The 21,764-nt window shown below is 62.0% G+C and overlaps 5 protein-coding genes across 5 annotated transcripts in view; 3 read left to right on the top strand and 2 right to left on the bottom strand.

Annotated features, from left to right (window-relative positions):
• Positions 1-608, bottom strand: part of MNEG_2519 (hypothetical protein) — a gene marked incomplete at both ends in the record, with an annotated part of 3,345 nt that extends 2,737 nt beyond the window's left edge. The window contains one exon of the mRNA XM_014049001.1: positions 470-608. Within this exon, the coding sequence (XP_013904455.1) occupies positions 470-608 (139 nt within the window). The remainder of the gene's footprint in view (positions 1-469) is intronic.
• Positions 609-2,876: 2,268 nt separating this feature from the next.
• On the bottom strand, positions 2,877-4,315 carry MNEG_2520 (hypothetical protein; the record flags this gene model as incomplete). The annotated part of the gene is made up of 3 exons (XM_014049002.1): positions 2,877-3,242; positions 3,536-3,621; positions 3,916-4,315. 3 exons carry the CDS (start codon positions 4,313-4,315, stop codon positions 2,877-2,879), a joined length of 852 nt encoding a protein of 283 aa, XP_013904456.1.
• Positions 4,316-6,221: 1,906 nt separating this feature from the next.
• Positions 6,222-11,141, top strand: MNEG_2521 (endonuclease VIII; the record flags this gene model as incomplete). The annotated part of the gene is made up of 13 exons (XM_014049003.1): positions 6,222-6,230; positions 6,399-6,644; positions 6,819-6,918; positions 7,064-7,215; positions 7,445-7,507; positions 7,743-7,800; positions 8,062-8,099; positions 8,312-8,428; positions 8,773-8,819; positions 9,288-9,367; positions 9,604-9,689; positions 9,914-10,430; positions 10,681-11,141. The coding sequence occupies 13 exons, from the start codon at positions 6,222-6,224 to the stop codon at positions 11,139-11,141; spliced, it is 1,974 nt and encodes a 657-aa protein (XP_013904457.1).
• Positions 11,142-16,006: 4,865 nt separating this feature from the next.
• On the top strand, positions 16,007-17,733 carry MNEG_2522 (hypothetical protein; the record flags this gene model as incomplete). The annotated part of the gene is made up of 3 exons (XM_014049004.1): positions 16,007-16,510; positions 16,765-17,117; positions 17,418-17,733. The coding sequence occupies 3 exons, from the start codon at positions 16,007-16,009 to the stop codon at positions 17,731-17,733; spliced, it is 1,173 nt and encodes a 390-aa protein (XP_013904458.1).
• Positions 17,734-18,680: 947 nt separating this feature from the next.
• Positions 18,681-21,555, top strand: MNEG_2523 (hypothetical protein; the record flags this gene model as incomplete). Its single annotated transcript, XM_014049005.1, has 6 exons — positions 18,681-19,049; positions 19,317-19,376; positions 19,969-20,093; positions 20,397-20,651; positions 21,066-21,156; positions 21,454-21,555. The coding sequence occupies 6 exons, from the start codon at positions 18,681-18,683 to the stop codon at positions 21,553-21,555; spliced, it is 1,002 nt and encodes a 333-aa protein (XP_013904459.1).
• Positions 21,556-21,764: the final 209 nt, after the last annotated feature.

A 21,764-nucleotide genomic window follows, 5' to 3' on the forward strand; every position in this document is an offset into this window, starting at 1 on the left:
CCCCGTGCGCGCAGCAATGGGGGACGCTTGTACCTCCCGGAGGGTGGAGGCGCTCGACTGGGCCCATGGCTCGGTGGGAACAGCGGCAAGGAGACCAAAGCCCGCAGCGATCGTGCTGACGCTGCAGTCTCATGCTGCAGCCCCACCCTCCTCCTCCCGAGGGCCCCCTGGCACCCCTTACTCACTGGGCAAGTAGCCCTAGCTGGGCCTCAGGATGCCTATGGACATGGGGCCTAAGACTGCGCGCAGGTACCAGGAGCAAACAGGCAGCGCAGGAAGGTGAGGATGCCAGCAGCAGCGACATCGCACTGCAACTGATGGAAAAAGGAAGAAGAGCTGCGGGTGGCGAAACACCTGCAGTCCCATGCAATTTCACGTAGGAGATTGCTGCCTCCAAATTCGCATGGAGGCAAAATCTGCTGGATGACAAACGACAAGAAAACATGTGCCTGGTAAGTCAGCCACCCACCATCCAGGGCGACTTCAAAGCCGCCGCTCAGGGTGCGTATCTTTGGTGGCGGCGACTGCTTGTTGATGGCGTCCCTGTGCTGGCGGATCGACTCTTCTGCAGCATGTGCTAGTGCCAGCAAATCATAATCCATGCCCATAGCTCTCACTCCTGCAGTGGCCCAGGCTGAAATTGGACCTGCGACAGAAGATGCTGGCCCCGAAAGATGCGCTCGCGCCCAGTTTGCCATGACGGGGTCTTCTGCCGCTGCTGCTCCTGGCACTTCTTCTTCTTCTTCTGCTGCTGCTGCTGCTGCTGCTGCTGCTGCTGCTGCTGCTGCTGCTGCTGCTGCTGCTGCTGATTTTTCGTTTCAATGGCAACCAGATGGCGTGGACAGAATCAACCTGCGAGACACGCAACAAGCACTGGGCCACACCGTGTGCTGGGAGGCCACCGCTGCTGTGGCTGCTGACCAAAACGCTGTCGCCGCTGCAGAGGGGTGGCAACAGGCAGCAAGGCCAACTTCAGGGATGCCCCTCTGCCTGTGCCAGATACAGAGGCTCAAGAGTTTGTCGTTCAATAATTCTACCCATACAGAGCATTCACACAGGCAAGCGGAACGGCCCGCAGCGTGACCACTTGAGAGTGTGTAAGTGAGATCAAGATACACGAGGCAGCGATGAGCGCCGGCAGCCCTAACGCACAACCACCCGTTAAGTATGATAAAGAATTGGTATCAGAGAACAGAAGGCTCCCAGGTTTGAGTTCGGATTGCAGGCAGATCGTGCCGCAAGACTGTCGTGTGTGTTCTGAGCCTCGCAAGGGGAATACCGGCAGGTTCGACAAAACATCGGCAGCTTGTATTGCCTAACAGCACCGAAGCGGTCGTTGCCAAATGTGCGAGTGGCATGACTGATGTGAACGGCCCGCAACGTCAATGAGTCAACCGCATGATCGACATGATAATCGTGACAGAGTTGCGAGCTGGGCCGGCTGCACAATGCTGAAGCCTTGTGTCAGAACCACCATCATGCCAGCTATATCATTGTTACATGTACAATGACGCAACAGCCCGAAGATGAGTCCATCCACGGATGCTGCCTCACCAATAAGCAGCGCCTGGGAAATGTGTCGTCACTGGGCGCGCGCCGCCTCTGAAAACTCATGCAATGAGTGCTGCTTGTCTGTCGTCGTACGACCAGCGTCAGCATCACCATTACAGCATGCATATACACCTACCCTGCGTGACCGCCTAGAGCGAATGCATATATACTATGACGGGGCAGTGTGATCGGTGCTGGTGCAGCATGCTGAGCCGCGAGGACGACGGAGATGAAAAAGCATCAAAGATGGGACACACTTCCACAGTCTCATGGTTGCCGCAAGAAAGCGCCAAAAGATTCAGTGTGTGTTGGCAATGGAAAAGAGCCAAAGGCAGAGAACTTTGATGGTTGTCACGGCTAAGCGAGCTGCTTTTTGGTGCCACAGCTCTGGAGCAGGCGGCGGGGCTCGCATGTAGCAGCCCGGCAATTCTTGTTTGAGCCCACTCTCTCAACTCCATGAGGCACGGCTTCAAGCCAACTGCAAAGCAGCTTCATCCGTTAGTTAATCAGCTACCTACAAAAGACGCGAGGCAACTTGATTGTGCCGGGGTCACCCAGGGACGCTAACCCAAACATCCAGTGGCAGCAGCAGGCGCAGGGCGGCAGGGCGGCCGGCGCCAGGACTGCAAGCAGCGCGGCGCGCAAAGCCGGAGCTTGGCCTTGCGGGGATCACTGGCTGTGCAGGGGAGCGACGGCTGAGGTTGCTGAGAAGTGGAGCTGATGCCCAAGAGCTGCATTGCCGCTGCGCAGCCAGGTATGCAAACCTCATGGTACACCCGACCCGCTGCATGCAATCGAGCGCGCCTGCTGCCGCAGGCCAGGGAACTGGTGCGCCACTGCACATTCAGCAGTGGCTGGCCGGCGGCGTATCAGAAAATAGTGTGTGTGGCGGCGCTGCGCGGAGCATGGGGCGCAGCGGGCTGCCTGCCCCCTGAGGGCGCAAGGCGTGGCATGCGGGGCGTGGCGCACGCAGGGCGTGGCGCACGCGGGGCGTGGCGCACGCGGGACAGCCATGCCCCGCGGGGCAGAGTGCACGCAATGCAGCACGCCACGCACCCGCCGCGAGCCGCTGCGCGCGGCGTGCGGCGGCGCGGCAGACCAGGCGCGCTAAGGCCGGCAGCCGCCTCAGGGGTTGTGGATTCCGATGTCCTCGATGCTCTTCACCAGGTCCTCGATGCTGGTCGCAGTGTACGTGGCTTGAGCACAGGGCGCAGGGCCCCAGGCGCGCGGCGTGTGAGGGGCGCACGGCACAGCACACCGCACGCCCGCCACACACATGCAGCAGCCCGTCCGGGCAGGCGCCTTTCAAGGCCGCCTCGGGTGCTTCAGAGGCTGATGTCCTGGATGCTCTTCACCAGGTCCTCGATGCTGCCCACGTCCTCGGGCCTGTTGATGGGCTTTTTGGGCAGGGGCTGGATCCTCAGCTGCTTCATGGTGGCGATGGCGTCTGCCAGGGCCGCCGTGGCGTCTTGCTGCTGCGGTCGCTGCTGCTGCTGCTGCTGCTGCTGCTGCTGCTGCTGCTGCTGCTGCTGCTGCTGCTGCTGCTGCTGCTGCTGCTGCTGCTGCTGCTGCTGCAGGGGCCGCGGCAGCGGCTGCGGCTTCCGCCGCGCCAGCTGGCCGGGAGGGGCCGCCGTCTCGCCGCTGGCGGCCTGGCGGCCCTCCTTGCACGTCAGAGGGGGAAGCACGCCGCACTGGGACCCGGGGGTGTCGTGCGTGCATAGGAAGGATGGGGGGAAACTTTGCACAGCATTTGAGGGCGCACGCTGGGGCGGGGAGCGCTGGCGCTCGGGTGGCGGCTTCTGTTCGGTAGCAAAGAGGGGCGGCTGGAGTCACACACAAGCTCACGCAGGCGTCGGCACCAGCACTCACTGCAGTGGCGGCGAGCGCAGCAACAGGCAGGCCGCTAGTTGTGGAAGATGCGATGCATGCGAGGTGCTGGCATTGTCACCATTTACAGTGTTCCTTGTTGCAAGCAGCCACGCACCACGATCCCGTACAGCCACAGGAGGAGGAAAAGCAGGCCGGGCAGCCGCAGGATGTGCATGTCCGCCACCTGCTCTGTCTCGTGTCCTGCAAATTTGGGCGCATTCAGACGTTCATGTGTGAGTGCAGTTGATAATGGAATCAACAGGTGGATGACAAAAACACAGTATCAGAAGTTGCGGTGCCATGCAACTGACAGGTGCCCTGCTGCAGAATGCAGGCGGGCCTGCCAAACTGCAATCGGCTGACGAGGCAATTGCTGCGGCAGAGTCGCATGGATGTCAACAACTAACCTCGGAGGCACCGCGACCAAGACGCTGACGTGCATATGTGAGCGACGCTCATGCTTGTGCCCGCAGGTCCAGTACCGCACACACGCACCTTGGTAGCGCTCTGTGGCGTCCTTGACGCGCGTCAGCTGTATGAGGGCGGGAAGCGCGTCGTCCGGGTGCTCCCTGCCAAATTGCTCGTTGCTATACCAACCATAACCCTTGGCAGTGCAGGGGGTATGTTTCAGGTCATCTCTGAGCTTTACAAGTTCGCTGAGGTGCACCTCTAGCTCCTCAAGCGAGGTGGCCTCGTCGAGTCGTCCTGCCCTGCGCTTCTCGCGCAGCCCTCTGATCTGCCCTGGCAGCACGCCGATAGCATTTTCGACGCGTTGCATGAGCTTTTTGATTGTCTGAATAACTCCGGCGCCCATGCCGAGGATGGTTTCGATCACGTTGCCAGGGATCTCGGCGCACGAGCTCTCGAGCATGCCGCGAATCGTGAGGCGCTCCATGTTTGTGAGAGTAAAGGTGCAAAGGTACACGATATCATAAGAGAGCAGCTTGGAACGAAATAGTTGTGCTGCACAGGCAGGAGGCTGATCAGTGACAATGTCAGGTTTGCGCCACTGCCAGTGTTGCAACTACGCCACTGTAAACGCAGAGACAAATTGTCTTGATTATGATAATCGTTTGGGATTGAGAGGTTTCAGGGTCCAATGGGCTTTGCTCCAGCCTTCACACCTTACTACCGCAGCAGCAGTTGGTTTTGGTGGGCTGTGCAGAGGATTACGCGGCGCCGTGCGGACGGCAGCATGAGGGTTTTAGACGTTGAAGTTCAGTGGCACGGTCTGCCGGTGCCGCACAACTGCATCATGGTGGGAGGACGGCGACGAGCCAACTAGCAGCCAACGTGGCTTAATGACATACAAACTCGTGCGCACCCTGTGCGGCGGCCCTGAACTCACGGGCCTCCCAGCTCACCCCGTCCAGCAGGCCGATGTTGTGCAGCTTCAGATCCACCATCAACAAGCCGGCGTCGTGCTTCCCCGTCAGCCCCTCCAGCATCAAGGTCAGCACACGCGGCTGCATGCGCCAGGGGATGCCAGCCAACAGGGGCCAGAGCAGGCAGCCCGCGTGCGCGCCCCGGACGTCGCGCGCGCCCGCGGGCATCGGCCGCGCCAGGGTCCGGCAGCGCCAGCAGCGGGAACGCCGTGCCGAGGGGGCCGCCGAACATGACGCCCGGCTCCGTGGCAGCGATGACAATGAGGGCGTCCAGCATCTTGGAGCAAATGGGCACGATCTGGAGCAGCCAGAAGCTGCCGTTTTCCAGTGTCTGCAGCTCTACACGTTAGGTGGAGCAGGGCCGGCGAGCGCGCCAGCAGGAGGGGCAGCAGGCCGCCCAGGCGGGAGGCGGAGGCGGCGCTGGGCCTGCTCTACAGGATGCTGCGCATCCATCCGCAAAACATCCCAGTCAAACATGGCGTGATGGGCAGCTGGCCCTTTACACTGGTGCACAGGCGCACCTCTCAGGGGCACTGCCAGGCTGGCCGCTGGGCTCTGATACCAAATTGTGAGAGCTGCCCGGCCTCCTTAACAAAGCAACCTGCCGCACATCAGGGAGCAGTTGTATAGAACATTTGGGTAACGGCTTGCAAGGGGTCGGGGGCATTCAAACACATTTGAGCAGGTTGTTTGATGTTGCAGCATGCCCTTGCGCTCGCCTGTGCCAGCACAGGTGGGCGTCACCGCGCGGGCACAGGTGAGCCGGCAGTCGAGTACAGAGAACTGCCACTGCAGTGCGACATGCAAATGAGTGATTTCACACGGATGCACTTCACACCAACGTCCTAACTTTCTTGAGTTTGCTGCAGCGTCTCAAGCTGCGGGCGCGGGTGAAAGATCACCGCGTTGATCTCCTCAAGGTGAGAGCGCTCAACAGCAGCACCAAGCAGGCGCATTGTGCTCTATCAAAAAATAAGTTCTCAGTGAAGTTGCGCGTTTGTCTGTGGTGAACCTTTTTTGTGTGGCGCCGAGCGCCACACACGCGGGTCAGTGCTCTTGCTGCTGCAGGCGCAACGGGCCGGAATCAACTGCCTGCGGCTTGCACCCGCGTGACAGCTAAGTTACAACGCTTGCATTTGCTGTTGCCAGGTGGACGGCAGCGGCCGTCGCGCTCCTGCGTGGCTGTGGTGGTCACCGCCCATCGACTGCCCTGCCCTCGTCGCCCCGGGTGAGCACAACTGTGAATGCTCATGCCGGATGGGCGCTGCGAATGGGACCCTGCACTCTGGGCCCTGGGCAATGAGGCGCTCTGCAACAGGGTTTTGTGCGGCCTACCCGTGCATAAGCGCGCTGAGCAAGTTTGTGCTCAACATGCAGGGACCTGCGCCAGGCGCGCACCAGCTTGTCCACATCAGGATGGTCGAGGTGAGCCCTGAAGTTCCTGGCGGCGAGCCCGCTTGCGTTTCTGTGCGGGTGGCAGCACATCTGCCATGAGCGCATATAATTGTCTCCATTGACAAATGCATACACCAGCATTTCACTCCGCATGAGTGTGCCATTCCGCACCCGCTACACCACCTCACCTGCTTACAGGGCCACCAGTGCCACCGCGTGGCGCACGCACACAGGCAGCTGCTGGTCGGCCGTGCCTTCAAGGCCACCAGCCCCAACGGCCGCTTCGCAGACGGCGCCAGGGCCATCGACGGCAAGCCCCTTTCCAGGATTGAGGTGGGTGCGCGGCGGCCGGAGCACGCGGCACGGCAGCTCGACAGCGGGGCAGCACGGTACCGGGGCGGTGCGGTGGCGGACGCCGCCACCAGGGCCTCTGATGCGTGCAGCGTCAGGGAGCCCGTGCAGCCGGCGGCTAGCAGGGGTGGTCAGCCGTTCCTGGCTGAGGGCGGGCTGCCTGCTGTGCCTGTGATTTGCTCAGCCTCAACCAGCCTGTTTTCAACACCATGAAGCGAGGCATTCCTGAGATCAGCATCCCGCCTCGCTCCAACCTGTCTCCTCAAGGTCCATGGGAAGAACCTGTTCTACTTTTTTGGGGAGAGGCAGGGCGGCCAAGAGGGCAACGCGCTCGCAGACGTTGTTCATATCCACTTTGGCATGTCTGGTAGGGGTTGGGCTGGCTGAAGGGTCGACTGGGGTCTGCGCGACTCACGCCGCACCTGCTTACACTTCGACATTTGTTTCAGCCCATGGCTTCCTTTCATTGCCATACCTTGCCCAACGTCCGCCACCGCGCGACCCCTGGCCAGGCGCGTTCCGAACAATGCCCGCGGCCCAGGAGGCCCAGAAGCCGCCGCGGGAGACGACGCGGCTGCGGCTGGAGCACCCTGGGGACGGCCTGGTGGCGCACTTGAGCGCCATGACGGTGGCCCACGGCGGCATGGAGCTGTATCATGAGAAGGTGCGGGCTGTCTGGCAGCCCCGCATGGTCTGGACACAGAGACGAATCCCAGAGCGCCTTGTGCTCCGCATGTCAAGCTCGAAACGTGCGCTGCATAGCAGCAGCAGGCCGCCATTCACGTAGACGCTGCACAAGGGCCCAGAACCCTCTTGAATCGGCTGCGGTGTGCGAAAGTCACCCAACCCGTCCTCCGCTGCCGTGCCCCACACCCTTGCGATGCGAACCCCAGAGCTCCAAGCTTGGCCCAGACCCCCTGAGGGAGGATGCGGACCCGGAGCTGCTCTGGGCGAAGGTGGGCAGCTTCCCCCTGCTGACGCCCCCCCCCCCTTGCACTGCCAGCTGTGCCATTAGCAGACCAGGGTCAGCTGCACAGCGCCTGTGGATGCGAGGGAGTCCCAGGAGCATGCCCCAGCAGGCAGCTGTTTATTTGAGAGGGCTTGCCTTGGTAGTTTTTAAAACCCCTGCGCCTGCCTCACGCAAGGCGTGCCGTCGTCTTCCTGGCTGCCGCTGCTCCGTCTTGCTCGCAGGTGCAGAAGTGCAAGAAGCCGATAGGGCTGGTGCTGATGGACCAAACCATGATGGCCGGTGAGCTGGGGAGGCCAGGGCCGCAAGAGACGGTGGAGGGGGGGTGTTGTGTGAACAGTGCAGGCGTGTCAGCCGGTCTGCACATGGGCAGGGGCTCTGTGGCGACAACGCACCCAAGGGCATACCTACATGAGTGTTAACGGCACATGCGCTTGCGCGCGGAAAGCCAGCCGGCCAGCCCTCTCACAGCCCTCTGCCCCTTGAGTCCTCAGCCTCTGCCTCATCCCCACTGCGATTCCCGTCTTGTATCCCATGACCCAGGTGTGGGCAACATTTACAGGGCAGAGGTGCTCTACAAGGTGGGGGGCCTGATGATCGTGCAATAATCAAACAGGCAGACGGATTCTGAGCATTGCTTTTGCACGCGAGGCGCTTGAGGTGTCAGACCAAGTAAAGGCAACTCATGAGATCCGCTTGGGCGCAGAATGATACACCTGCCGCTGTCAACGCTCGCCGCGCCCTGCTCCTTTCTCACTAGCAGCACCGCCCTTGTTGAACGCCACCCTCTCAGGCGGCCATCCACCCCGAGCAGCCGGCGAACACCCTCAGCCGCGACGCGTTCGACACTGTGTGGGCGCACTCTGTTGAGCTGCTGCAGCGCGGGTTCACCAGCGGCAGCATCCTTACGGTATGTACGCGTGCGTGCGCGCGTGCGCGCGTGCGTGTGTGCGTGTGTGTGTGTGTGTGTGTGTGTGTGTGTGTGTGTGCGTGCATCATGCGCAAACACGTGCTAGCATGCAATTTAGCAGATTTAGTGTATGTCGCTGAGCAGCAGCAGATTCTTTTGAGGGCAAGATGTTGATCACGGTGTGCACACTAGCATCGGCAAGCAAGGCAACATGTCATCTGTGGCTGACAACAGAGAGGCCAATCTGGTTGACTTGAGCTGCCGCCCGGCTGCTTCCATTGGCGTGGCGGCAAAATCCCGTGGACTGTCATGGTAACTTCATCCGACCCCCCCCCCTCCTTCAGGTTGATCCTGAGGACGCCAAGATACTGGGCAAACCCTGGACCAGGAGGTGAGAGGGAGAGAGAGAGTGATAGTGTGTGTGTATATTTATTGTGTGTGTGTGTGTGTGTGAGTTTGCACATGCGTGCATGTGTGTGCATGCGCATGCGTGAATGCGTGCGCATGCGTGCATGCGTGCGTGTGCGTGCGTGCGTGCGTGTGCGTGTGCGCATGTGCGTGCGTGCGTGTGCATGCGTGTGCGTGCGTGTGCGCGCATGCGTGCGTGTGTGCGCATGCGTGCGTGTGTGCGCATGCGTGCATGCGTGTGCATGCGCACGCGCGCAGTGACACTTGCATGTGTGAGGGATCACGGATGCCTCAACGTCTGAGTGTTGGCATTTGGTAGTTTGTGCGAAGAGAGCGGCATGTGGGAAGCACGTCGCAGGCATATGATCGGCAGTTCACCGCCTCGCTGGCACTGGGAAGGCCTCACCAATGCCGGCCCATCGAATAATGTGCTCTTGCACTATATTTTCAGATACATCTACAACCACGCCCAGTGTGGCCGCTGCAAGGGCCCAGTCAAGTCCTGGGACATGGCCAACCGCACAGTCTACTGTGAGAGCCCGGCTGCATGCGCTTTCACTTTGGACTTGAGCAGAGCAGTAGGGGGTGGATTCACACACCCGCATCTGAGCGATGATATTGCTCTTGCTGCGCACAAGCTGCACTTTGTGGTGCATCGGCTTTGTTACAGCTTGGTTGTGCATCTATTGAGTCCATGCAGCTGAGGCTCTCTGTCCTGGAAGTGCTTCACGGTCCTATGACCACTCTGGACCCCAACTTTGCAACAGGCTGCCCCACCTGCCAGCCGCTGCTTGAAGGCACCCAGGTGACGCCCCAGCGGCGCGCCTCGATGGCGGCAGCTAAGACGGCCAAGGTGGGCGCTGGCAGGACGCAACGGGAGGGCCGCACGCGTGTTGGGAAAAGGCACGGGAGCGAGGGTCTCTTGCACCCGGCGGCCACACAATATGCAATATCAACAGGCCCTTGCTACTTTGGACTACGCTTTTGGCTTCCAATTTTGCCCTGCTCCATTACTGCGGATACGACCGTCCGCTCACCTCCTTTCCCACCCCACCACTGATTACTCGTGCTTCCCAGGAGTTTGTTTCGCACTGCGCCCCAGATGACACCGGCGACGCGCCGCCCTCAAAGATGACTGTGCCGCAGCTTAAGGCGCAGCTCAAAGCGCTGAACCTCGACATCACAGGCAGCAAGGCCGCCCTCATCGCGCGCCTCGAGGCGGCGCGCGACTGGGCGGCCGGGGGCGGCGCAAAGGCCGAGGCGGCTGCAGAGGCGGGACCAAGCGGCAGCGGCGGGGACGAGCGGTGGCACAAGCTGTCAGCTATGGAGTTCTCTGGGTCAGAGGATGAGGACGAGGGCGCAGCGGCCGCAGAGGAGGCGGCGACGCTGGCGCCCGTCACGCCCGCGCCGGCGCCGCTGACGCCCGCCGCGCGCAAGCGCGCGAGAGCCGCGGCCGCGGCGGCGGCCGCGCCGTTTGAGCAGCAGCCCAAGGACGGGGCGGGCGGCGAGGAAGTCGTGGCAGGCGGCGGCAGTGGCAGTGAGGACGAGCTGGACGTGGCAGAGCGGCAGCTGTCAGAGCGCCTGGCAGCTGCAAGTGAGTGGGCAAGGGACCGGGGGCTGGGCGGTGAGGATGCGCCAGCTGGGTGGCATGCGGCTGGGCCAGCCCACATGCATGGGCACTTGTCAGTGACATTTAGGCAGCAGGTGTAACCCTGCATTTTCTTGAGTTGCCTGCATTTGCATGGTTGGCTGACGCTAGTTTGGTGCCTGGACCGACCACAATCCTCCCAGTCTGTTGCTCAATACTCACAGTCTGTCGCGCGTTCTTACCTCTCTCAACGCAGCCGCGCCCACTGCTGCTGCAGCCGCGCCCTCCACTGTCGCACAGCTCAAGGCCCAGCTCCGCCTGCTGGGCCTGCCTGTTTCAGGCAGCAAGCAGCAGCTGCTCATGCGCCTGGCTGCAGCCAGCAGCGGCGGCGTTGGCGGCGCCGCCGCCTCTGAGGCTCCGCACAAGGTGGAGACCAAAGCAGGGCGCGCGGCGGCGCCAAAGCCCAAGCGCGCGGTCAAGCCGGGGACCAAGGGCCTGGGGCACGTGGCGACGGCAGCGGAGGCGGCCAAGGAGAAGCTGCTGGCGGGAGAGAACCGCGCTGTGGAGCATGTGGCACTTGCAGATGAGGAGGCAGACGAGCTGACGCTGGGAGGGGCGAACGCCGCCGCCGATGCTCGCAAAGGCAACAGCCACGGACCAGCGGCAGCGGAGTCAGCGCCGCAGCCGGCAAAGCGGCGGCGGCGGGGCGGCGGCTGAGTCATCTGGGTCCAGTGCTTCCCAGACCTGGTGTTCATGGCCCTTTTCTGGTTGGAATTCTGCAAGTCTTTGATATGTGCAGCATGCGCACACGGTTGTCAGGGCGTGATCAAAGATTCAGATTGATCGGGTACTCTTGACGAACGTGCAAGCTCGGCAAGTGACGAAACTTCTTAGCAGCCCGTCAAACATCCCCACTACGTGATCAGCATTCACAGCCATGCCGGTGCCCCCTGCAAACGTAGTAAGTTATACCGTACCGAGTCCATAGCACTCACCTGGTGCGGGCGGTGCATGCCCTGGACAGCATTACGCAATGCCAGCCCAGGCACAGGGCGGGGTCACCGCGTGCGCGAGTGCTTGGACCCCTGAGAGCGGAAGTGCTTAGACCCCTACTGCAGCTGTTGTCCTCGCATGCATGCGTCTCATCGTCCTCCTCCTCCTAGGACCGCTGCTGGTTGCGGTATGGCTGCACCAGAGCCTAGTGGACGAATGGATGGTCCGCCGTGGTGGCTGGCCGCCCGGTGCACCTGCCGCCATCGCGCCTGGTCCCACGCTGAGAGGCTAATATCAAAAAAGGAGGAGGTTGCATGACACAAACTTATGATAAGCAGTAGAAACAGTGTGCTGTGGGTTTGCTAAAAGATCCAAAGTGATCCCAAGTACCACTCCTCACATTCATGAAGCTCATCCAGCATCCCGTTATGTACTTGCGATCAAGGCAATACATACTTGCGATCAAGGCAATAGCGTTCAATGACAGCTTCTATGGTATTTTGGTGCGTGCACATACAACATAGGCGCAACAAATGTATTTTGGCGCGGCGGTCAACAGCTGCCCATTCGCAGCCGCGGGCTCTCGGTGTTGCGGATCACGCTTCTGACACAAACAACGCTGATTATAGAGGCGGCTGAGACGGCCATGGGCGCGCCCTACAGGGCTCAGTGAAGGCGTCGGGGGTATCCTCGCTCGCGCTTCGGATGCACTTGTTAGACAGCCGCGTGGAGGAGCCGAAGAGAGTGGAACAGGAATACTTGAAGGGCCTTCGCTCGATGGCTGGCGGCAATCAAGGTGAGCGCACCTCTATTTGCGCGCCAAGGCATGCTGCCCGTGCCGCAAAGCGCACACTGTACTTCACCACGACATAGCACAGACTGTACGCACTTGCTCACTGATCTGCTTGTATATGATATGACCAACACAGTTCTGGAAGCGAACTGCTCCGACTCTGAAAACAACGAGTACAAGCTCAAGGTGCGGGGCTTGAAACACCTGGTTGGCAGGGGGTGCAGCACCGCTGTTCTGCAGATCAACGCCATGTTGGCTCAGCGGCAGAACAGCAGAGCCGATGTGGCCCTGACTTGCACAGTAACGCCTCGGCCTTTCAGAATCCTCATGCCTTCTGCTGATATCTCGCCGTTTCCATTGCCCACAGCTGGCAATCGAGGCCCGCAATGAGCGCAACCAGTCGCTGCGGGCCCTTGTCACGCTCTACAGACGGCATACGAGATCGCCTGGGCCTGGTGACAGGGGACCCTGTGGCCATGTGGGCAGAGCAGGACGAGGAGAAGCTCGCATTGTTGCTGGCTTGTGGCAGCAACAGCAGCAGGGGTGATCAGAACAAGAGCAACAGCAGCAGCGGCGGCCTGGGCCGGGGGGGTAAGAGCAGGAGCAAGGGTGGTAGCCGGGACAACACCGGCAATGTTGATGGCAGCTGGTTTGGTGACGTCAGCGGCAGCGGGGATGGCGGCGGGGGCGGCGACGGTAGTGGCAGTGGAGACGGCCGCGCCATTGGTGGTGTGCAAGGCGGCGACAGCACCAGCGAGGTCGCCCCCGGGCAGCCTGTGCGTGCACTTGTGTACGCCTTGCTGGCGGCAGCGTTTTCGCCGCCAAAAGCAGCCCCCAGCATTGCGTCAGGCCCAGCAGCCACATGCTTGCAGGATCAGCAGCAGCAGGAGGAGATGCGGGAAGAGCGGCATGACTGGGATGATGGGCAGCAGCAGCAGCAGCAGCAGCAGCAGCAGCAGCAGCAGCAGCAGCAGCAGCAGCAGCAGCAGCAGCAGCGACGGCAGCAGCACAGCCGGGCGAAGGTAACTGGTGGAGAGTGTGCTGTGCCCACATACAGCTTCAAGGTGCGCGACAACTTGCTTGAAAGACATTGGCACGTGCAGAATCACAGGTGACTTGTCAGAAGCGAGCGCGCCCTCTGTTTCCTGGGCTGTCCACCTGCAAAAGCCCTCTCCCGTGTCACACATGCAGGTGCAGAGTGTTGTCTTCAAGTCAAGCTTCAAGTTGAAGCTTTGCCGGGAGGTGGGTGCCCAATCGTCACTCAGCCAGCGCATGCACGCACAGACTTTGATTTGACTGCACAATGTTAGAGTGCTGGGTTCATTGAGCTGCCAAGGGGATGCGCGGACAAATATGCTCAAGCCTTCTTGCTCTCTGTGATTTGCTCTCACAAGCATGAGCTGCACTCCCCCACGCAGTCCCTGTCGGTGTTTGCGGCGCCCGACGCCACCAACGTGGAGTCGGTGGAGGCCAAGATGAAAGAATTCTGGCGGCAGACAAACGTGCTGCAGGCGCCACAGGCAGCTGGCACAGCACAGGTGGGTTGTTGTGTGCTGCCACAACTGGGTGGTGGCGACAGATTGACCAGGGCTGACGGTCTCCAATGCCGGACGTGCAGGGGGCAGGCGCAGGTTTTCATCACATCTATCAAATCTCGCGTGCCACTGCGTGTCCAGCGCGGGGCACGGCGCGCGCTGCGCATGGCGCCATTGTCACTCATAGACACACTTTCATAGAGGGTATGCAGAAATGCGCGCATGCGTCGTCGCCCGTTAAGATCCCTCTTGCAGGCTCAGACGCCGTGCAAACTCATGCACCCAGGAACCCACAGTATGTACCCACATTGCTGACTATTGCCTTTGCGTACGTGCAAGAAACCCCTACCCCCAACCACTTTCTGCATCCATCAGGCCGGTGGTGGAAATGATCCCACGCAGCAGGCAGCCACAGCAAGCAGGCCAGCAGCTATGGGACGCACAAGCAGCAGGAGCGGGCCCAGCGCAAGACCTGGATCCATGCTGACGCGCCGCGGCGCTGCGTCGGCGGCGGTGGCCGAGATCAGCGCGAGGCGAGAAGCGGAAGCAGCAATCGGCGGCGTTGGGACTTTGGCGGGACATGGCAGCGAAGGCAGTGGTGAGGACGGCGGAGCGGAAGAGGCCGCCGATGCGCGCCATGCACCAGGCGGCCAGAACGGCCAGCCTGTTGCGCTGCAGGGGCCGCACCACCACCAGAGACAGGATGATAGCGAGCTTGTCTTCCACCCGGGGGTCGCGTGGCAGAGCGGAAAGGAGGAGATGGGGCAGCCTGCTCAGGACCAGAGAGGGTGTGACCAGGGCGAGAGGCAAGCGAAGCAAGAGCAGCAGCAATGTGGTGACCAGCAGCAGCAGGAACAGCAGGGCCAGGCCACTGCAACAGCCGCCGTTCCCACTGAGCAGGTAACGGATGGTAGCCTTTCACAATTCATATGAACATTGATGACGCCAGGGGCGATTGGCTTGATTCTAATGAGGCCTCCAAGCATTTAACGGGCGTTGAGTATCAAGCTTGGAAAGGCGAACAGCCACCTCTTGCTCACCTGCATAACTCTTGCAATATGTACGCTTGGTCCCTGGCAATGTCCACTACGGTATGTGCATCCAGCAAACCCTTCCACTGGAGGTTGGCGGCTGACATCCCTGGTTCCCAGCACCTGCCTGCCTGACACATCTGCCTGGTTTCGCGCTTTTGCGTCCCACCATTGCACAGCAGATCACAGGGCCCATCAATCTGGCATTTGGAGGGGACGGGGCAGAGGCAACAAGAGCAGGAGCAGGCAAGAGCAGGGGGTTGGCAACCACACCAGATGCAGCGGCAGGGTCAGCAGCAGTAGCAGCGGCGTCGGCAGCAGGGCCGCTGGAGGCGGCACGGACGCCGTTGTCGCCGCTGAAGGCCACGGCGTCAAGGGCGGGTCTGCTGTCAGCTTCGGCGACTGCAGCCGTGGAAGCAGTGCACAAGGAACCTGACGTGCAAGCCATAGTGCGCGCCGTAGAAGCGGACATCCGCAAGTACCACGACGTCACTGCCACGGGGCCGCCGCCGCCAGGGACGCATGTGCTGATCGACACTTTTGGAGTTGACCGCGACGGTGCGTGAAGTCGTTGTTATTGTTGTTGGCATCCGCTTTGGCGCTTCGCTGGGACAGCAGAGCGCACGTGGGAAATGACTGAGCACAACCGTTTGAGTGGCTGCCCGCCTTGGTTGGCAACAGATGCAAGTGCCTGCGCAGCAAACTTATGCGGTGCTCACATCCTCACCATCTGTTGCGTTCCATTTGCGGCGTTGATTTATCGCAGTGCTGGGCCCCGGCTCTATCGGCATCCTGCGGAGCAGCCAAGGGCTCATGCAGCGTGAGCAGGGGTGACTGCGGCCAGCGCGTGGGAGGGGGTTCTTGGGCATGAGATAGATAACAGCAGCCCCAGCAGCGATGCTGTGATCTTTGGTCTGATGCAGTACCTTTGGCCTGGATATGGGATTGAGAGGAGGCCTAAATCTTAGTGGGCACAGGAATCCTCGAAGTCCGGATCATGTCTTGTTCAACGACGTTTGACTAGAATGGCGGCTTGAGCGCCTGACTTTCCACGTCCGCCCTCCTGCATGTGCGCGCAACTTTGCCCACCCCCGCCTCTTGACCTCGCCAGGGGGTTATTTCATTGGGGCGGCGGGGCGGCTGAAGTACAACGCAGACAACCCAAGGGCCTTGCTGGGGGCGGGTGCCTGCGCATCGGTCTACAAGGGCGTGCTGTACCTCACCCCGAGAATGGATGTCGATGTTGCTGTCAAAGTGCGGGACTTTGAGCCCTGGGAGGAGGCCAAGGCGCTTGGGTCCGCCTGCCGCCTCGGCGGCCTGCTGCCCCTCCTGGCGCGGTCGCCCTCCCTTCTCACCACCTACCGCGTTGAGCTGCAGAAGCTGAGAGACGGCAGCTTTCGGCTGCTCCAGATCATGCCCATTTGCCCAAAGATGCTGGACGCCCTCATCGCCGAAGCCGCCACTCGCACGGAGCCGGGCGTCATCTTCCACGGTTCCCTCGGCACAGCGTGCCCGCTGCTCCAGCTGCCGGACCTGGAGCGGCCGATGCCCGTGGGTGCTCGCAACGTCAAAGGCACGCGGGCGGGCTGCCTGCTGCGGCCCCTGTCAGCTGGCATCCCCTGGCGCGAGCAGCGGCGCGTGCTGACCTCGGTGCTCAAGGGGCTGGCGGGGATGCACAACGCAGGCTTGGTGATGGTGGATCTGAAGCTGCACAACATCGGCCTGCTGGATGGGGTGAGCTGGGATGCGGGCTGCTGGCAGAACAGTGGTTAAGCGGGCAGCTTGGCATGTGGGGGTGCAGGAGCACAAGCTGCAATTTTGAGTCTGCAGTGGTGTGAGCTGCGAGCGAGGACTTACATCTCAGATGCGCCATGCCACACTCGGTCCGAACAGAGGCTCGGGCCTATCCACATGTGCTTGTTTTTGAAACCTGACGATGGCCACCGCCCTGCACATGACCACCGCCCTACACATCGCAATGACCGCAGCTCTCTCAGGCCGTGCTGCTGGACTTCGACACAGCCTGCATACTGCCATCGGCTTCTGGCGGCGCCGGCAGCTTTGTCTCAGTGGAGGGGTCATCGCGGGAGACCAGGGCGCCAGAGCTGGACGCACTCGCCCTGCGCCCGACGGCAGCGTCCGACATGTTCGCCTTCGGCATCATCGTGCTGCAGCTGGTGCTGGTGCAGCGGGAGGCCATGGCGCTGCGCGAGGCGGTCAGGGTGGCGCACGAGAGCGCTGACCCTGTCAGCGCCCTGGACAACGTGCTGTACCGCCTGCGTGTGCCGAGCCTCATCAAGGACTTCGTCCTTCCATGCCTTCACAAGGACCCAACGCTGAGGTGCAAACCTTTGACTTGTGCAACCTTGAAACTAACACAAGCGGGGAGGACAAGTTGTGCAATTGCCACCCGCCGTCCGGCAGGCTGGGCGCTGCTGGACGCGGCCCACCCGCGAGTCTTGCCAGGGGCTGTGCAGGCTTGCGGCCCGCTAAGAATTTGGAAACGTGAGCGCCGCTCACGCGCCAGCACGTGGGAGCAGACTCTGGATGTGCACTTTGACATCCAATAGATCCAAAGCTGTGGCCCTTCACCTGAAGGTTACTTACTCGATCCAAATCCCCCGCCGCCCCCTGGCCAAAGGCCCTCCGCACCCCAGCTGCTGGACAGCCTGGTGGCGCTGCCGGACGACGACCTCATGGACGAGCACCTGACCGCTGAGCTGGGCTGGGGCCAGGAGGAGGAGATGCTGCGCTGCTTCGTGCTGCAGGCCGCGCAGCGGGAGAAGGACCTGGCCGACGCGCGCGCGGTAAATGAGGAGGGCGGTGGGGGGGAGGCGACTGCCACGCGGCTGCTGGCCAACATGGCCGAGCTCAACGAGCGCAAAAATGCTGCAGGGAGGGCGAAGCTGGATGACCTGCTGGATATGGCCAAGGAGTTTTCCAGGCGGCTGCTGTGATGCAAACGTTGATGTGGTGTCGCCAGAGTGGGTTGCTGCGAAGCGTGGGAACTTGTTCAAAACAGAATCCTGTTTTGTCCAGCATTCAGAGTCGAGGCTCTAACTGGGTTTGACGCCTTGCGCTGGGCAACAGCATTGGTGTGCCTTCAACCTGGATTAGGGCTCCCCAACCGCTTCGCCATGGATTCGTCATGGCGGCTGCACTGCGCTGCCTGGCCTTGAGCCCGCACCGAGCGCCCTGAGCTGTACACCATCGCCTGTAATCATGCGTGGGATGGTGCTGATGCATGGGGGTACTTCTAGCAGCGCTCCACAGATTACTGCATTGATGGCGAACACAAGCCTAGGTCTGTACTGACTAAGGGTGACTGTACAGCGGTTACATGGCAGGAGAAATCAGGTACAAGACACAGAGGAGAATTTCAAAAGCAAGTTGTCTTTTTTCAAGGTGTGAGACCGAGTATATGTGCAGGCTATCTGTAAGACTGTGGGCATCTGCCGAAAGGGAAGCCTGGGCAACTCATCAGCCAGCCCACGGCCTTGCAGCTGACTGCTTCAGCACTCTTTGTGAATGGAATGCATTGACCTTTGCGTCGACGTCACGAGTGTGAACTGCAGCAGCCAGGTGCTGGGCTGGGGAGCAATCAGCAGACCTGCACATGGTGGCTTGGGGGTTTTGTGACACTGGTGCCGGTGTGCGAGCTTGTCTACGCTGCCACTGGTATACGCTACTGCCGCTGCAAAACGCATGCTGCATTATTGGGTATATATAGGCACATTTCAAATGCGCAGATCTCCGCCCTGATCGAACGCTGCTGTCACCATGCCTTTGTGAGAGACAACGATGATATACGTGAACTGTTACACGCATAATTGCACTTGAGTGACGAGTAAGTGCTACCCTGTTCTGTGGCGGCAGCAGAAGGACACTAGCAGCGTCACACAGTATGGTCGCAGCGGCAAAGCAGACTGCCGCGCCAGCCGCCCCTGCTGGCCCTGCGCCGGTCCCGCTGCCGCCCGGCGAGCAGGACCGCCGCAGCTGCGCCAAGGTGATGCTCCACGTCAGCAAGCAGCTGCGGTCCATCAAGCAGCGCACGCTGCTGCGCCTGGAGCAGAGCGGCCGCCTCGACCGCGCCGCCGCGGGCAGCTACGAGGCCTGGGTGCGCGCGCGCGGCGCGGCGGCGCGGGGCGGGTACCTGCGGCCGACCGACGCGGCAGCGGAGGAAGCTGCGCGGGAGCTGGAGAAGCTGGTGGTATCCGCGCTGCTGGAGCCGACTGTGACGCTGCCCATCCTGGCGGTCAGCCTGCAGAACAAGGTTCGCAGCTCCAATGCCAATTTGAAACCGCCTGCAGTCAGGTTGCAAGCGCGGGCAACACGTCTTTAAGGAGGAAGAGCTTGGCGACAGGAGGAGGGGGGACGCAGCTGGGGCAAATCATATGGGCAAGACGGATCGGAGGCAGGCAGACCAGGATGATTGGCAAGTCGCGGTGAGGGATGACTCGGCACCTGCACTGTCGGCCCTGCGTTTTTTATTCCCCTTCTCCTGTCTACCCGCCTGGTCAACCCTCGGTGCCCCTTGCAGCTGCTGACCGGCAAGAATTCTGACCGCTTCAGGTTCTTGCTGAGCACGCTCAAGCTTCAGGTGCGTGGGGCGGTTGGCGGCGGTTGGACGCTGGTTGATACTAATTGGCAGCTGTGCTCGGCACAGCTGACGGGAAAAGGGTCGCTTAACAGTGTCGGCAGGTGATATCTGGGCGGTGGTGCACACACTAGTATGGCTGGAAGCGGGGCTACCGGGGGCATGTTGCATGCTACTTTTGAGGGCTGCGTCATGCGCTTCCTGGTGCTCGCGGTGGCTGGTAGTGCTGCAGACAGCCAGGGCGGGGCGCAAGTGCTGGCAGATCGGACTTGAGGGTGGGGGAAAGCACCGCGCAGCCATCGCTGTAGCGCCAGGGACGTCTACTCTGCACCGTTTGGGCTGTCACAGCGCGAGCCTTCCCCGGTTCGTCACTGCCTTGGTGCACTCCCAAGCACCCTTCATCTCAACCTTTCTATGCTGCACAACCAGCGCGTGGCTGCTCCTGCTACCCTCCTGACGATTTGCAACGTCACGCCGGCGCCCCAAATCTCCTTCCTTCACCCACTCGAACTGCCGATCTCCCAACCAAAGCCTCGTCCAAAACTTTTCCCTCCACATGTGCTCGTCGTCGCGCGCGCGCCCCTCCCTCTCTCAGGGCGTCGACCCCGTGGTGCTGCAGCTGGCGTTCGGCCCCGCGCAGTGCCTTGAGGTGATGGATGCGGACGTCAACGGGCGGTGGCACCTGTTCATCATTCGCGCAGACGGCGAGGCGGTGGCCAGGTGCGCCCGCGCGCCGCCACGCACGGACCCCTTCCTCGGCCCAAACCCCGGCTTGCGACGCGTCAGTGGGTCGGGCCGGGCTGCCGCGGCGGCTGTCATGCGGGCGCTGGCCTTGGCGCTGCATCCAGCGGGTGCGTCTTGCACTGCCGCACCTCTAACACCCGCGGCCCCTCGGTGTTCCAACCCCCTTCCCTTCGCAACCACCACGATTCCCGCTTGGTCCACACCACCAAAGCGAGCTCCTTCCTCTTTGGATGCCAAATTTTGTCCCCCCTGCCTCCCGCCCACGCCGCGCACTGCCAGGCACACCGGCGTCGCGCCGCCCAAGGAGCTGCTTGCAGCCAACAGGGCGGTGTCCCCGTGGCGCCTGGGCGCCGCGGGCGTCAACCTCGCAAAGGCAGCGGCCCTGGGGGTGCGCGAGTGGCTGCCAAAAATGCCCGAGTGGCCAGAGGCGCTGGGGCGGCCGCTGGCGTGGGAGCCTGGGCCTGAGAAGCGGCGGCGGCTGGAGGCGGAGGGGGCGGCGAGGCAGCAGCAGCAGCAGCAGCGGGAGCAGGACGGGTGCGGGGGCTGGTCAAATTGCGCGCGGCGTCCTGCCTGCATCATCACCAGCAGCGCGGTTGCCCAACCCGTGTCGGGCTTCATGCTACGGTGCTGGTGGTAGTTCTGCTCTCCTGCCTCTGCCTTCTGAGACAGCTCATCTGCGCACCTTCCTTTTGCTTGGCCCGTCCACGCTGCGACGTTTGCCAAGCCCACCATGGGGCCACATCCCTGGCCCACAGGCATCAGGCAGACCCAGTCAACCGACGCCAACCGACCCCGCCCGCCGCCAGCCGTCACCGTCCGACCACCACCGACCCGGCCCGGCCCCCAATTGTCAACAACCAACCTCAACCAACCCCGACCGCCCCAAACGACCCCAACTGACACATACCGACCCCAACCACCCCAACCAACCCCAACCAACCCCTGCAGGGACCAGGCCGACATCGGCCACCTCGTGGTGGAGCTGCTGCAGACGCCCAGCGCGCGGGAGCAGATGAAGCGGCGGGAGTTCGAGTCCTCGGTGGGCCGCTTTTTTCACTGCTGTGTTTCGAGTTGGGGTTCAGGCCACATGCGGGAGGCGTGCGGGCGTTGCCTGGGGGAGACGCCGGATGGGAAGCCTACTTGCTGCAATGTGTTGAGCCCTACGGCTGTCTTGACAGGCTGGGTGGGTGGATGGGTGGGTGGGTGAGTGGGTAGGTGGGTGGCGATCACAATGCAGCCGCGTTTCGAGTCCCTTTGCGGTAGCTGCTGAATGTTGGGGTGCGTCCGCACGCTCGCGAGCGAAGCCGCACTCACCCGCCCGCGCCCTGTCTCGCAGGGCGGTGCGTCGGTGCGGGTGCCGTGCCCGCACCTGACAAAGGAGGCGTGCTGCGCCGTCAGGGGCACGGCTGCGCCCTGCGAGGACCGCCACTTCAAGTGAGCGGCAGGCCTCACACCTCGCCCTCCCTTGGGCGGGCTGTGAGAGGGGGTGGGGCGAGCTTCACGCGCTGGGCGGACAGGGGAATCACATCCTGTGTGTGTGTGTGGGGGGGAGGGGGCATGTTTTTTGAGGGATCCCCCCCCTACGTGGGGGTTGGTATGGGGGGCTTCACAAGCCTAAGCGGGCACCGCCTGCTGGTGGGCGCCTTG

The sequence above is a fragment of the Monoraphidium neglectum genome (assembly GCF_000611645.1).
Source record: "Monoraphidium neglectum strain SAG 48.87 unplaced genomic scaffold scaffold00287, whole genome shotgun sequence".
Classification (NCBI taxonomy): Eukaryota; Viridiplantae; Chlorophyta; class Chlorophyceae; order Sphaeropleales; family Selenastraceae; genus Monoraphidium; species Monoraphidium neglectum.